Below are 14,337 nucleotides of genomic sequence, written 5' to 3'. Positions count from 1 at the left end.
AGAATGTACAACACCAAGAGGGATCCCTAATGTAAACTACAGACTTTGGGTGATAATGAATCAATTGTAACAAATGTGCCCCTCTGGATAGGGATGTTGATAATGGGGGCCGCTACACGTGTGTGGGAACAGGGGGCATATAGAAAATCTCTGTACCTTCCTCTGAATTTTGCTATGAACCTAAATCTGCTCTGAAAAAAATACAGTCCTTAAAAAAGAAAATTTGGGCCTGACCTGTGGTGGCGCAGTGGATAGAGCGTCGACCTGGAAATGCTGAGGTCGCGGGTTCGAAACCCTGGGCTTGCCTGGTCGGGGCACATGTGGAAGTTGATGCTTCCAGCTCCTCCCCCCTTCTCTCTCTCTATCTTTCTCTCTCCCTCTCTTTCTCCTCTCTAAAAATGAATGAATAGAATTTAAAAAAAAAAGATTTAAAAAAAGAAAATTTGGTTAACTGGTTAATGGTCTATTATATAAGTCATGATTTTTTGAAGTCCAATTCCTATTCTGCCCTCCTTTTATCCTGAAGATTTTATTTTATTTTATCTTACTTTATTTTTGAGAGAGAGAGAGAGAAGTGAGAAGCATCAATTCATAGTTGCTTCAAATCACTAAAAAAAAAGATCCATTTTAGTTGCTCACTGATTGCTTCTTATACGTGCCTTGAAGTTTGGGGGTGGGAGGAGTTAAGCCGAGCCAGTGACCACCGGGCTCAAACTGAGGACCTTGGGATCATGGTGACAATCCTGCGCTTAAGCTGGCGACCCCCACACTCAAGCTGGTGAGTCTGCACTCAAACCAGATGAGCCCACGCTCAAGTCAGCAACCTTGGGGTTTCAAACCTGGGACCTCAGCATCCTGGGTCTACACTCTATCCACTGCGCCAACACTGGTCAGACATTCCTCAAGATTTTAAATAAATTTTGCCATTAATGTTAATCCTTGTTATTCTTTGGATTTGGTTTTGTATGACATTATAATAAACTTCCCTATAACATACCTAAATTAATCACATGCTAAAAGCTCAGTCATTAGCACAATATTATATAAGGCAGCGGTTCTCAACCTGTGGGTTGCAACCCCGGTGGGGGTCGAATGACCAAAACACGGGTCGTCGGCGACTGAGGTGTATATAAGGCATACACCTCAGTTGTTCATCCAGCTAAAATTAAGTGAACCTATATTCAAATCATGTTCAGACCAACTTTCATGAATATCAATTCCTTCTTAATACTCTTACAAACAAAGGGTAGAAAAAAGACATGAATGGCTGAGATGAAAACCATAAACTATGTTCTTCCTAGAGTATCTAAAACATTGTATGTCTGTGTCAGGTTGTTTCAGTTGGGAGTCTAACATAATATAAATAAGGCCATGGTCATAGATTTGACCTTTAGCAGACCAACTGCTTTGACTCTACTCATGCTCTTCTCTCATTTACTTGGAAATGTGTCTTGAATTCAAAGATGTACCACTGGAAAATAAACTCAGTTTTTGAAGGGAAGGCTTAAAAGCATTAGAACTCTGAGGACATTTAATATGTACTAAATAATGTTTAAGGCGCCACACAAAATCTATGTAAAAATACTTCAATATGTTGAAAATAGCAACACAGACATAGAACTTAAAATTATGAGCCATACTTCCATGTACTTGTGTTGTAGCAGGACCGCTTTCCAGGAAAATCACACCAATTTGGCATTAAGATTCAAGCCTTTAAAAATACTCCTCTGGAGCCGGACCAGGCGGTGGCGCAGTAAATAGAGCATCGGACTGGGATGCCGAGGACCCAGGTTCGAGACCCCGAGGTCGCCAGCTTGAGCACGGGCTCATCTGGTTTGAGCAAAAGCTCACCAGCTTGGACCCAAAGTCGCTGGCTCGAGCAAGGGGTTACTCGGTCTGCTGAAGGCCTGCAGTCAAGGCACATATGGGAAAGCAATGAACAACTAAGGTGTTGAAACGTGCAACGAAAAACTGATGAATTGATGCTTCTCATCTCTTTCCGTTCCTATCGGTCTGTCCCTATCTATCCCCCTCTCTCTGACTCTCTCTGTCCCTGTAAAAAAAAAAAAATACTCCTCTGGAGATTCAGTCTAAGGAAAAAGAAGTTCAACTCAAAGACTTATGCACAAAGATAATTAGTAGACTGTTGATATTAAAAATTAAAAATTTTTTAATATAAAAATTAAGAATTTTTTAATATTAACAGTGGGGGTAATGGATTATTCAAAAAATGATATTAAGACAACTGAAAAGCTATCTCTCTAAAAATGAAACTGTATCTTTATCTCATACCTTATATCAGGATGAACTCCAAATGGATGAAAGGTGTAAATGCAAAAAACATAAACAAAGATGGACTAGACAAACCATAGGAGAGTAATTTTCTACCTCAGTAAAGAAAAGTTAGCCTGACCTGTGGTGGCATAGTGGATAAAGCGTCAATCAGGAACGCTGAGTTCACCGGTTCGAAACCCTGGGCTTGCCTGGTCAAGGCACATATTAGAGTTGATGCTTCCTGCTCCTCCCCCTGCCCTTCTCTCCCTCTCTCTCTCTCTACCCCCTGCCTCTCTAAAATGAATAAATTTAAAAAAATATTTTTTAAAGAAAGGCCATTCTAACTATGACATAAAATTAGAGGTCATAAAAAAATAAATAAAACTGATACATTCAACTGCATAAAAATAATTCCCTCATAAAGGGGAAAAAACACAAAAGAAAATACTGGCAACTCATTGAAGATTAAGGGTTCTTTATTTAATATACTAAGAGTTCCTACAAATCACTAAGAAAAAGATCCAACAACGTATTAAAAATGGGCAAATGATATGTACAGTTCTCAGACAAGGATACATTTAAATGGCTCTGTAAGACATTCAATCACACTTAATGTAAGAAATATAAAAAATTAACACTATTTTTTACCTTTTAGATTGTCAGATTCAAAAAGTCTTGATAATTTCCTATGTGTGGGAAGACAGGCACTCTCATACTTCACTGATGAATTATAAATAGCTACAACCTTCTGAGAACAGCAATTTGGGAATATCTTTCAAAATTACAAATACGCATATCTTTGACCTAACAATTTTATGAATTTTTCTTATAGAAAAAGCAAAATGGTTTATATTCAAGATTATTCACTGCTACATCACTTGTTCGAGAAATCTTGAAGAATGGTTAAATAAATTATGATTCATCCAGTCATTATGCACCCACAAGAATAATAAATGCTTTACAAATTGTCAGAAAAAAGGCCCTGGCCAGATAGCTAAGTTAGAGCGTTGTCCTGATACACCAAGGTTGTGTGTTTGATCCCCGGTCAGGGCACATACAAGAGTCAATTATAATGAATGCATAAATAAGTGGACCAGCATGTTGATGTTTCTTTTTCTCTCTCCCCTTTCCTCTCTCTCTCAAAAATCAATATATCTTAAAAGATGTAAACAAATTGACAAGAAAAACACCAAGATTATTAATAAGTGCATATGAATGGGGGACATGAAAGTGGAATAAAACAAGGCGCAGATCAATTGCTATAATGGGTTATCATTTGTGTAAAAAAGAAAAAACCAGATGCAAAGTAAAAATGATGCTAGTATTAATTCAAATATAAAGCAATTAACAAGTGGCCCCAGACCTCCTGAACGCACAGCCAACCTCTTCTGCATGTCGACTCCAGTCATTACATTAACTTCATAAAAAATATAGTGGGTATTTTTAAACTAAATTTCTTGGACTCCTCTCTTGGCAGCATTTTTACTTACCTATTTGTCTGCTTCCATATGTATGAGATAGGTATGGAAGGATACATAAGAATTTCAAACATGTATTGATTGTGCAGAGGGGACAATGACTGCCTGCCAGATGGAGAGGGGTGAGGGAGGAGAGTTGAAGGAGGAAGGGGGGAACGAGACTTCATGAATACCCTTTTATACCTTTTGAATTTTGAAAAAAGAAAATATCCTGCCTATTTTTAAAATTAAATTAAAAAATAAAAATATATTTGAAAAAATTTTAAACATTTTAAAAAACATAAGAAAATACAGTTAGAAGAAAGGTAGGATGTAAAATATATATAGTATGATATCAAATATGTAACAGAAAAGTACATCTACATACAAAAAAGACTGGAATAAAAAACAATAATATACAGTGTGTCCGTAAAGTCATGGTGCACTTTTGACCGGTCACAGGAAAGCAACAAAAAACAGAAATGTGAAATTTGCACCAAATAAAAGGAAAACCCTCCCAGTTTCTGTAGGATGATGTGGCAGTTTCTGTAGGATGGCGTAACACTGTGTATACAGCAGAGCAGCCCATGGCCATGCCAGTTGAGATGTGGATGGTACAGAGGAAAGTTCAGAGTGTTCTGTGGCTCGCTAAATTCGAATCCGTGACCAAAGTGCAACGTGAATATCGGCGAGTTTATAATGAAGCGCCACCACATAGGAATATCATTACTCAATGGGATAAGCAGTTGAAGGAAACCGGCAGTTTGGTGGAGAAACCCCGTTCTGGTAGGCCATTAGTCAGTGACGAGTCTGTAGAGGCTATACGGGATAGCTACCTAAGGAGCCCTAAAAAATCTGTGCGTGAGCCCACATCGAACTGCACTGAATAGGTATGAAACTGGGAGAGTTTTCCTTTTATTTGGTGATTTCACATTTCTATCATCTTTTGTTGCTTTCCTGTGACAGGTCAAAAGTACACCATGACTTTATGGACACATTGTATAAGGTCTACCGGAAAGTTCTGTCCATTTCTATCACAAGTTTCAACACGTAAGCACATGTTTATTTGGCACATGTGTGCCTCTCTATTTTTATCACTTAATGTATACATACTGACGTAGCAAATTAACTAAAACAAAGTTGATTCACGTTAGTCTTATGTGTAAAGCCATAGTGTACCCATGGCTACTGATAAAGTTCATTTATGCCACTGTAATTTTTACGAATTTCAACAAGGAAGAAATGCTACAGAAGCATGTCTGTCACATCCACCATATTCCCCGGACTTAGCACCCTCCGACTATCACTTGTTTTTGTCCTTACAAAATTTTTTGAAGGGCAAAAAATTCAAAAATGAAGAAGATATCAAACAAGCACTGGTTCAATTTTTTGCATCAAAAGATAAAACATTTTTCAAAAATTGGATATATAAATTGCCCTCACGGTGGCAAGAAATCATTAATAATAATGGCAATTATATTATTTAATAAAGTTTATTGACGGTAAGAAAAATTTGTATTTTGTTTTATTCCAAAAACGGACAGAACTTTCCGGTAGACCTTATATTAAAAGAATAGTTATCTCTGAGTGGTAGAATTATAGGTGATTTTAATTTTCTTTGAATTTTCCTATAATTCAAATTATACTCACAGATTATATTCATAACTAGAAAAAAGGCATTAATTTTTTGAATGATATGAATCAGAGAGGTTAGAAATTAAAGGGAAGGTACAAAATTATGTATTATGCAGGGTTCTAAGCATCATAAATGAAACATTCAAATTTCCTTAAAGCATCACTTCCAATAGCAGAATACAGAATTTATAGATAAAGAATATAGAAAAGTGAAGATGAAAATATCTCATCTGTCTTCTAGTCTAGATCCTTAAGAGGGACACTATAATATTATTCTCATCCTACTACGTTCTGGATGTTTTGTCCGTTTTTGTTTTCTGTTACCTAGGTAATGGAATTTCCAGCATTTCCCTTAAAGACTGTGAAACTAACAATCTGGTATTTCTCAGTGTGGAGTGTTCCTGACCTCCGGCTTTGAAAGGCCATTTCCCTAAGGGAAAGCAGTAAGATCTAGAAGCTAAAACAGGAGGCTGAGGAATCTGAGGTTGAGTTCTAATCCTGACAAACTGTGGAATTTGTCTCCAATTTTGGGAATAAACTAAACATCCTGAGCCAGTTTCCTTAATGAGAAAATATAAAGGATTGTTTTTAAAAATATTTAGGGCCTGACTTATGGTGGCGCAGTGGATAAAGCATCAACCTGGAATGCTGAGGTCACCAGTTCGAAACCCTGGGCTTGTCTGGTCAAGGCACATATGGGAGTTCATGCTTCCTGCTCCTCCCCACCCCACCTTCTCTCTCCCTTCCTCTTTCTCTCCTCCTCTCCCCCCCCCACCTCTCTAAAATGAATAAATAAATAAATTTTTAAAAATCTATACTTAGGACTATCAACTTTAAAGTTTCTTTTTAACTTTTCACACTATGGTTCTGAATTTTGTTTTCTGGCCTTGTGTTAAATATTTTCCTTTCTAAATTTTCACTCTTTCCAATGGTATCTGCAAGTCTTACTCTTTCCAGAGTGCAGTAGGAGGTACTTTCAGAAAGCCTACTGAGAATGACACCATGTAAATAGAATTTAAGCAATGTGGAAGAAGACAATTTATAGAGATATAATAAGAATGCAATCAGAATCTACATTGGATCCTATAAGCAAAGGAAATGTAGACAATTAATTAATGTAACCAACACTTAGAACGAGAAGGTAACTCCTAACACCTGAACCCTATTGTCAAGATAAGAAAGATAACTTCTGTATGACCATCTAGCAAATGAAAGTTTTGTCATCCCTTCAAGGGCTCAGTTTTTATTTCTTTTTCTTTTTACAGCATCCCCACTAACACCTCTAACCTGGGCCCCAGGGCATCTTTCTATTTTTCATACTTCTGTATCATGTACTTCTTGATGGCTGCCTTCTCACTAGAAAAGAAGCTACATTAAATTTGTAAAGGACACTCTACCTACAGGTCTTGAGAAGCACTTGATAGCCTTTGGGAAGAAAGGTGTTTTTACAAACATCAGAGAGCAATGATCGCTCTGCCAAGACAGGGTGAAGCAATTTCAGCAGTGCCCTCAGCACACTTCAAACTCCTCCTCCTGGTTAACAAGACCAAACACCTCTCCGGTTACTTAAAAGTTATTCCAATAGGGAGGGACAAGGGAGCAGACAGCTGAATTTTTCTGGATTAACTCAGTCATTAGTTGAATGCTTTTTTTTTGTGGTTCACCTACTTAGAAGGTGATCAAATCAGTTTGTGCTACTAAGGAGAGCAACCTGCAAAGAACAATTACATAAACTCTGCTTCAACTTACCTCATCTTTCTTTCTCATGAAACAGCAGCAGAAACCACTGCCTTGCCATCATTTATTTCCTTAAGTCAGCGGTTTCTGATGGCTTTAGGCGACCCCTGTGTTTTGGTCATTCGACCCCTGCCAGGGTCTCAACCCACAGGTTGAGAACCGCTGCCTTAAGTAATCTCTCAGTAAAGCCTACTTTCTTTGTCATGTCAATCTCTTTTCTTTCCCTTAGCAAATCAGAGAAATTTATTTATTAAACATAATAGGACACAACTGCACATCATTTTAAAAGTGTATGCACTGAATTTTATTATCTGAAAAAGATAAAGGAAATTCTTATAAACAAACAATCCTCAAATAATAGGGGCATTCTAGAACTTCATAATATTTACGTCAGAACCTCAGTTCCACATCTGCAATTCCTAAATCAAGGAAGCTCTGAGAACAATTTTTTTCATAACTTTTTAGCAGTAAAATCTGACCTGCGCTGACATAACACTATTTAGTCTTATACCACACTTATTGTGAATATTCATTTGATCAACTGCAGAAACATTAACATGACTGACTCCTGAATATTTCTTCAGACCTCATTAGGGGGTTAATGTCAGCATACACACACACACACACACACACATACACACACACACAACATATTTTCTAAGATCAAAAATTTTCAATTCTGAAACACTATACAAATGGTTTTGGAAAAGAGATTGTGGATGTATAATTTCATTCTTTAAAAATATTTTGCTCTGCACTGGCATGTTAGCCCAGTCATAATAGTAATATAGTAAATATAGAGCATAGCCTGACCAGGCGGTGGTGCAGTGGATAGAGCATCAGACTGGGATGCAGAAGACCCAGGTTCTAAACCCCAAGGTCGCTGGCTTGAGTGAGGGTTCACCAGCTTAAGTGCAGGGTCACTGGCTTGAGCGTGGGATCGTAGACGTGACCTCATGGTCGCTGGCTTGAGCCAGGGGTCACTTGCTCTGCAGTAGCATGCCCCCCGCCCCGTCAAGGCACATATGAGAAAGCAATCAATGAACAACTAAGGTGCTGAAACAAAGAATTGATGCTTCTCATCTCCCTTCCTGTCTGTCCCTATCTGTTCCTTTGTCTCTCTCTCTCTGTCACAAAAAATATATGGGGGGGGGCATAAAAGTAAATATAGAGCATCTTCCCGAAACGACAAGGCTGCAGGTTCTATCCCTAGTCAGAACACATATGGGAGGCAACAAATGGATGCACCACTAAGTGGAACAAATGGATACTTCTCTCTCTCCTCTCTCTTCCTTCCTTTCTCTCTCTCTAAAATCAATGAATAATAAAAACTGTTTTTAATATTTTTCTTTGAAAATGAAATAGCAATAAACCAACATAACAGAGGATAAAGAAATACTAAGATGTTTTAGATAACATACTGAGTGAAATAAGTAAATCAGAAAAAGCTAAGAACTGTATGATTCCATACATAGGTGGGACACAAAATTGAGACTCGTGGACCTAAATAGGAATGCAGTGGTTGGGGGGGGTGCGGAAGGGGAAGAAACATAAAGAGGGAAAAATATAAGGTGACGGAGGATGACTTGACTTCAGGTGATGGGTATACAGCATAATCGACTGTCCAAATGATGTGGAGATATTTGCCCAAAATCTATGTACTCTAGTTGACCAATGTCACCCTGTTAAATTTAATCGTCTAAATAAAAATTTAAAAAAATACTAAGACATTTTAAAGGAAATTGTCCATCTGTAAACATTAATAGAACACATAATTAAATGAGATATACAAGTTATCTCTCAAAGGAAGACAAAGAGGTTAACTGAAATCAATATAATTTTTAAAAACAGTATATACCTAGGCAGTCTTAAAAGTTCTTTTATTTTGAAAAAAAAAAGTTATTTTATTTCAGTGAAGAACCGCCTACTCCTAATGTGTATAAAATATATTTGGAGATCACAGCAAATTGTGTCAACATTCATGGTCAATACCACATCCTAAGTACTGAACTCAAGCTTAAGATCCCAGGAATCCCTAAAGTATTAATACTCATTTAGAAAGTAAGTTCAATCAACAGTATTTGAGGAAACTAAAATAGTTAAGTAACTTGAACATGTTTGAGGATGTATTAGGCACACATTCACTGTTTTTCTTCCATCAAGCAACTAGCCAGAGCACACAAAACTTTTAGTATTGCCTGAACAATAGCATTGATTTACATACTAAAACAAAAGAGAACTCATGGGGTTCATATTTAAGACATGTAATAATGAGTGATTTGGTAGGAGTATTCAAAGTTAATTATGTTAAGAACATTTTTGAATAAGGTCAGTTAGTCACATTTCATTCATACTGGATCAAAATGAAACAACTTCCTGGACTTGTTACTGCTTGCAACATTTTAAGTAAATATAGAGACACAGTCTCTAAAAGTGCCATAAAATAAGTCATCCTTTGTCTTAATTCCTGAAGCATAAGCAATATTATTTACTGCAACAGGTAAACTTCTGTCCCCATCAACTCATACCCAGTTCGTGAGAAATTTCTACCAAATTCCCATGGTCATATGGCATCTGATGTAGTATAATTAATTCTCTTCTTTTACTTGCTGAAATAGTGCCAGCCATTAGAAATTTTAATAAACAAAGAGTTGTATACTAGCTTAATGGTAACCAATGATGCTGACATTATGTATTTCATTAATTAAATATTTTAGACAAGTCCTGCTGATATTAAAATTAAAAACTATGTGATTTTTGGTGATCGCTTTAGTGTGATAATTATATTTCCCCTCTTTACTATTTGGGAGCACTCCTGTGCATACAGCTGTAGACCTCTCATGCTCATGGGTGCTAGCTCCAAAACACGTATTACTACAGACAGGTATCTTCAATCTCTCCCAAAGGGTGTCCTACAATCACTATCCATTCATGGTAAAGTAGTTAATTTTAATGTTCTCATTGTTTACCAGAAAGCACAGACAGTGAGGCTGGCTTTGCAGCTCCCATTTCCTTTTGCTAGCCTGCTGAGCTTTTTCAGCCAATTGACTTTGCTTTGAGGCTATAAATATCTGAAAAATGTTCTGCATTTGATGCTCTTGGATTCTGCATCCATATTTAGCTGTTTGTGGCATGCCTTTGTTTAAGCTACTCTACCACCCATACAATCAGTCAGGTTGAGATCTAGATGGTCAAAGGACAGATGGATCAACATTCAACAGACACCAACTTACTGTAAGCAAGGTACCAATCTGCTAAACATGGTGACAATGAAGGGGATGACAAGATAGGAATGCAAAGATAAACAAGACAGATTCCCTGTTGTCAAAAATTCTATAATTTTGACAGGGCATGGGCACAACTTACTGTAATAGGAAAATGCAACAACTAAAACATTTTAAAACTAAAAGAAAATGAAGACTAACACAGCATACACTTTTCTCTTAGCTGTGTCTCAAAGATGTGCATTTGTGTTCTAAATACAGCCACCTATTAAAAAGCTCTGAACATTTTCCAAAAAAGTTTTCCAACCATGGCAATACACAAAACTTCTGGAGATTATATAAATATTATATTATGTGTATATGTATATATTTAAACTTTAACAATAGCAAACTCAAAACAGTGCCCAGTCTCCCAATTTGGTGAGGTAAACTAATAAAATATTGTTTCTAAAAGTTTCTGTGAAGATCACCTTTGGGGGGATTACTCTTTTGTTGGTTTGCATGCTAGTTTCAAACACGTGCCCTGCAGAGGACATAAACCATAGCCAGAAATCAAGGGCACTTAATACAGCTCCTTATTCTGTACCCTATCCTAAAACCCACATGGCTATTTTAGGTTAGGTTTCAAAACTGAATAAACTAGACCTAAGCAAGATCCCCATCCCCACCATCCTATCTTGTGAAAACATTCCAAATAACTCTCTCTACATCTGCCTTTAACATTCCTTCTTTAAAAACTCAGTTCACTGATTGACCTTTTGATAAAAGTGTTCCCCTGGATCCTCGGACAATCATGATTTAAATGCCTTAAGGGATTGCCTGATGCCTTACCCCTAGAGCTGGGCTAGAATTGGCAGGCCAAGCTGTAGGTAAAATAATAGGGCAGGCCATAGAATCAGACAACTCTAAAGCTAAAATGGACCATAGATACCAATTACTGTACTCCAGATTCCACATTCTACATAGAAACTTAGACCCACAGAGTTAAAATTACTTGCCCAAAGTTAGACAACCAATTTGTGGCAAAGCCAGAACAAAAAATCAAGTTCTCAACCCCCAGTTTTATACTCTAGACTAGGTTTACCAGTTTCTGGATTTCTTTAAAAAGCATTACACTACACTCATCAAAGTCTCTTTAAATTGTGTAGAAGAATCCAGATGTTCCAAAACAATCAGGATTTTGAACACCCAAAACAAACAAATAAACAAGAACACCAAAATGAACTAGTGTTTTTCAAATTGATTTTCTACATTATTTTTACTTCAAAAATTTTCAAAGAATTATACAATAGACAACTTAAAAACTATCTAAGAACACAGAAAATCCAACAGTCTTTCAGACAATTTGGGAATATTTACATCAAAATAAAAACAACAAAGTAGTATCCAGGATGAACTGCTTTAGAGGAAGGAACATAGCAGTTCTAAACAATAAATAAAAACAACATCTGGTTAACTGATAGGGAAGACAAAAATTACAAGGCAGTAGAAAGTCTGCAACTTGACACTGAAATGTACACGATGTGTGTGAGACAAAAAACATATGAATGTGTATATGTACATATGTATTTAAGAATATACACACACACACCCCTTACAAATCTAGCACTAGGAATGGACTACGAAAACAAGCATATGTTTTTATGGGTTACATGTAAAGATAATAGATAACCTAGGTCTAAAAAACCCGGACAGAACAGTTATGGACACTGCAATACTGAATTAGCATATAAACCTACTCTTGCAGTAACAAGGCCCTATCTCTAACTTCATATAAAAACAATATGCCAAAGAAGTGTATAAGGATAGGAAAAAGGCTAGAATGGGGAAATGATGCAACCACCACATCTACTCTAATTCAAGCTCATTTTCAGATTCTCATCAACCTTTGCTATAAGCTATCGGCTAAGTGGGATTAGCAGGTGGATAGAAAATCAGGCACTAAAGTTTTTAATCTGCTGAGAATGAACTGTGTGACCTTGCATCATCTCCCACTTCTTTGCTTTAATTCTTTCATTTAATTAGAATAATATCAAGGAACACATTAACATCAAGCAAAATACAAAGTAGTACCCACATATGTATATCCTTAAGAATTGGTTATAGGAACTGCTGGACTTTTAGAAATGGAAGGGCCATTAAGAGATTATTTAATTCAATCCACTCATTTTACAAATGAGGAATCATAGGTTGAAAAAGTGCCCTGATCTGCCCTAAATCACGTAGCCACTCAGTGGCAGAACTGAGACAAACACTAGAATCAATGGACTCCTCGTTCTGTGATCTTTCTCATAGTGATAGACTTGATGTCCTGAAATCAACTGAGCTATCTAGAGAAACAACTTCTAAGTCTCGGTTACTCTTGAATGGAAAACACAGACCCTGTTCAGAAGGATTAAGGAAGAAAACTTAATGTATGTGATTCACTACAGGCTTAGCTGCGCATAAATGCAGTGTAACACCTGAATACTGTGTTTGATCCTGGGTGCTTCAAGTTTGCCATCTTAGACCCAGCCACACTGCTAATGTCTTTTGTGTTCCTGTGAGCCAAGTGATAAACATCCTGACCGTCCAATATTTTGGAAAGCCACTGCTCAGTCCTGAAGGTCAGGCTATATAAATCCCTGGGCTATGAGTTTTCAAAACCAGCATGGTTTTCATGCTGCCACAAGGCTCACCCTAATAGGATCTCATCATTCAGTTTTAATTAAAGAGGTGGTTGCTAGGAATGCAGAAAGGGAAAGTTTTAGTGTATTCATCACTTTTAACCTGCTGAGTAGCAGCCCAGTCACTTTACAAAGAAAACCAGAAACAATAGTGCCATCTGAAAACAGTCCACAGGCCGTTGGTCTAAAAGTGGTTGTCTTTGGAAAGTAAGGTTCAGAAAGAGGTTATAGATTAGTCTTTTCCCCTCAACAAATGTATAATTTTGCTAAGCTTTTTCATCATATCTTGGTTTCCAGCTTTGCCTCAATCAAGGAGGAGAAAACCCAAAAACCTAAAACAAATAAACACCAAACCCGCTCACTTGACTTCATGGTGTGTTCCTTCTGAAGATCGGTTGACAGTTCCCTGTAAGTAATCACCTAAGAATTAAGTCTGCACAGCCCGACACTACCTTAAACTTACTGCAGGTGCCTATAAAGACCCAAAAGAACAGGCTAAGTCCCATCTCTCTACCCAAGGGACCAGTCTGGAGGAACTTGTCAGAAACGCACCCCAGACCAGAAAGGGACGTCCCCCGAATGGATGGAGGCTGAGAACAGGCTGAAACGAGCTAGGGCACGGATTTCAGCCCCAGCGACGAGGCACGGCAGCCTCCGCGACGATTCCGCGGTCCTTACCGTACACGCGGACCCAGCTCTGCTGCTGGCACACCGACTCCAGGAGGATCCGGTCCAGCATGCCACCGGCCACGGCCCCGCTGACGGGGACGACCGCGTCCAGGTCCTCCGGGGGCAGCGGCGAGTCGGACTCCAGTCTCGGGAACATCTCCGGCCAGGACAACGCCTCGGCGGCTCCCCCGGACGACGGGGAGAGCTCCATGGTGCCCCGGCGCCCGAGGCGCGGCGCGGCGGCGGGAAGGGGCGACGGAGAGCGCCGCGGCGGGGCACGGACCGAGCGGCGGCGGCAGCGGCGCGGACGCGGCTCACCTCCTTCCCCGCCGCCCACTGCCCGCGCCCCGGGCGCCGCAGCCCACCTGCAGCCGGCGGGCGGGACCCAGGCCGGGAGGCGGGTCCAGTGTGGCCCCGGCCGGGGGTGGGTCCGGGCTCAGGTGCGGGTGCCTCCCGGGAAGGGACGGGGAAGCACCCAGGAGGGGCGGCTTGCCCGCTAGCCCCCTCGGAGCCGGCGTCTCCTGCGGCCGAAGCGGGCTCGGGCTGGGGATGGAGCGCGGCCGGCAGGGCTGGGGGCGTCGCCGCCAGGGGCCACCCCCTCTGACCGGCTCCTGCCGCCGCCGCCGCCTCAGGGGCTCCGAGCGTCCGCGCCCTCAGCCCGAGGGGGGCCGGTGG

General features: G+C 39.4%; 1 protein-coding gene across 4 annotated transcripts in view; it reads right to left on the bottom strand.

The window, feature by feature from the left end:
• Positions 1 to 14,024, bottom strand: part of RASAL2 (RAS protein activator like 2) — a 319,973-nt gene extending 305,949 nt beyond the window's left edge. For all 4 annotated transcript variants that reach the window (XM_066261224.1, XM_066261225.1, XM_066261226.1 and 1 more), the window contains exon 1: positions 13,672 to 14,024. In XM_066261224.1, the coding sequence (XP_066117321.1) occupies positions 13,672 to 13,873 (202 nt within the window). In that variant the 5' untranslated portion in view covers positions 13,874 to 14,024. The remainder of the gene's footprint in view (positions 1 to 13,671) is intronic.
• Positions 14,025 to 14,337: the final 313 nt, after the last annotated feature.

Source organism: Saccopteryx bilineata, chromosome 2, assembly GCF_036850765.1.
Source record: "Saccopteryx bilineata isolate mSacBil1 chromosome 2, mSacBil1_pri_phased_curated, whole genome shotgun sequence".
In the NCBI taxonomy this organism is placed as follows: Eukaryota; Metazoa; Chordata; class Mammalia; order Chiroptera; family Emballonuridae; genus Saccopteryx; species Saccopteryx bilineata.
Note: the sequence above shows the minus strand (reverse complement) of the source record. Positions and strands in the feature narration are given on the sequence as shown.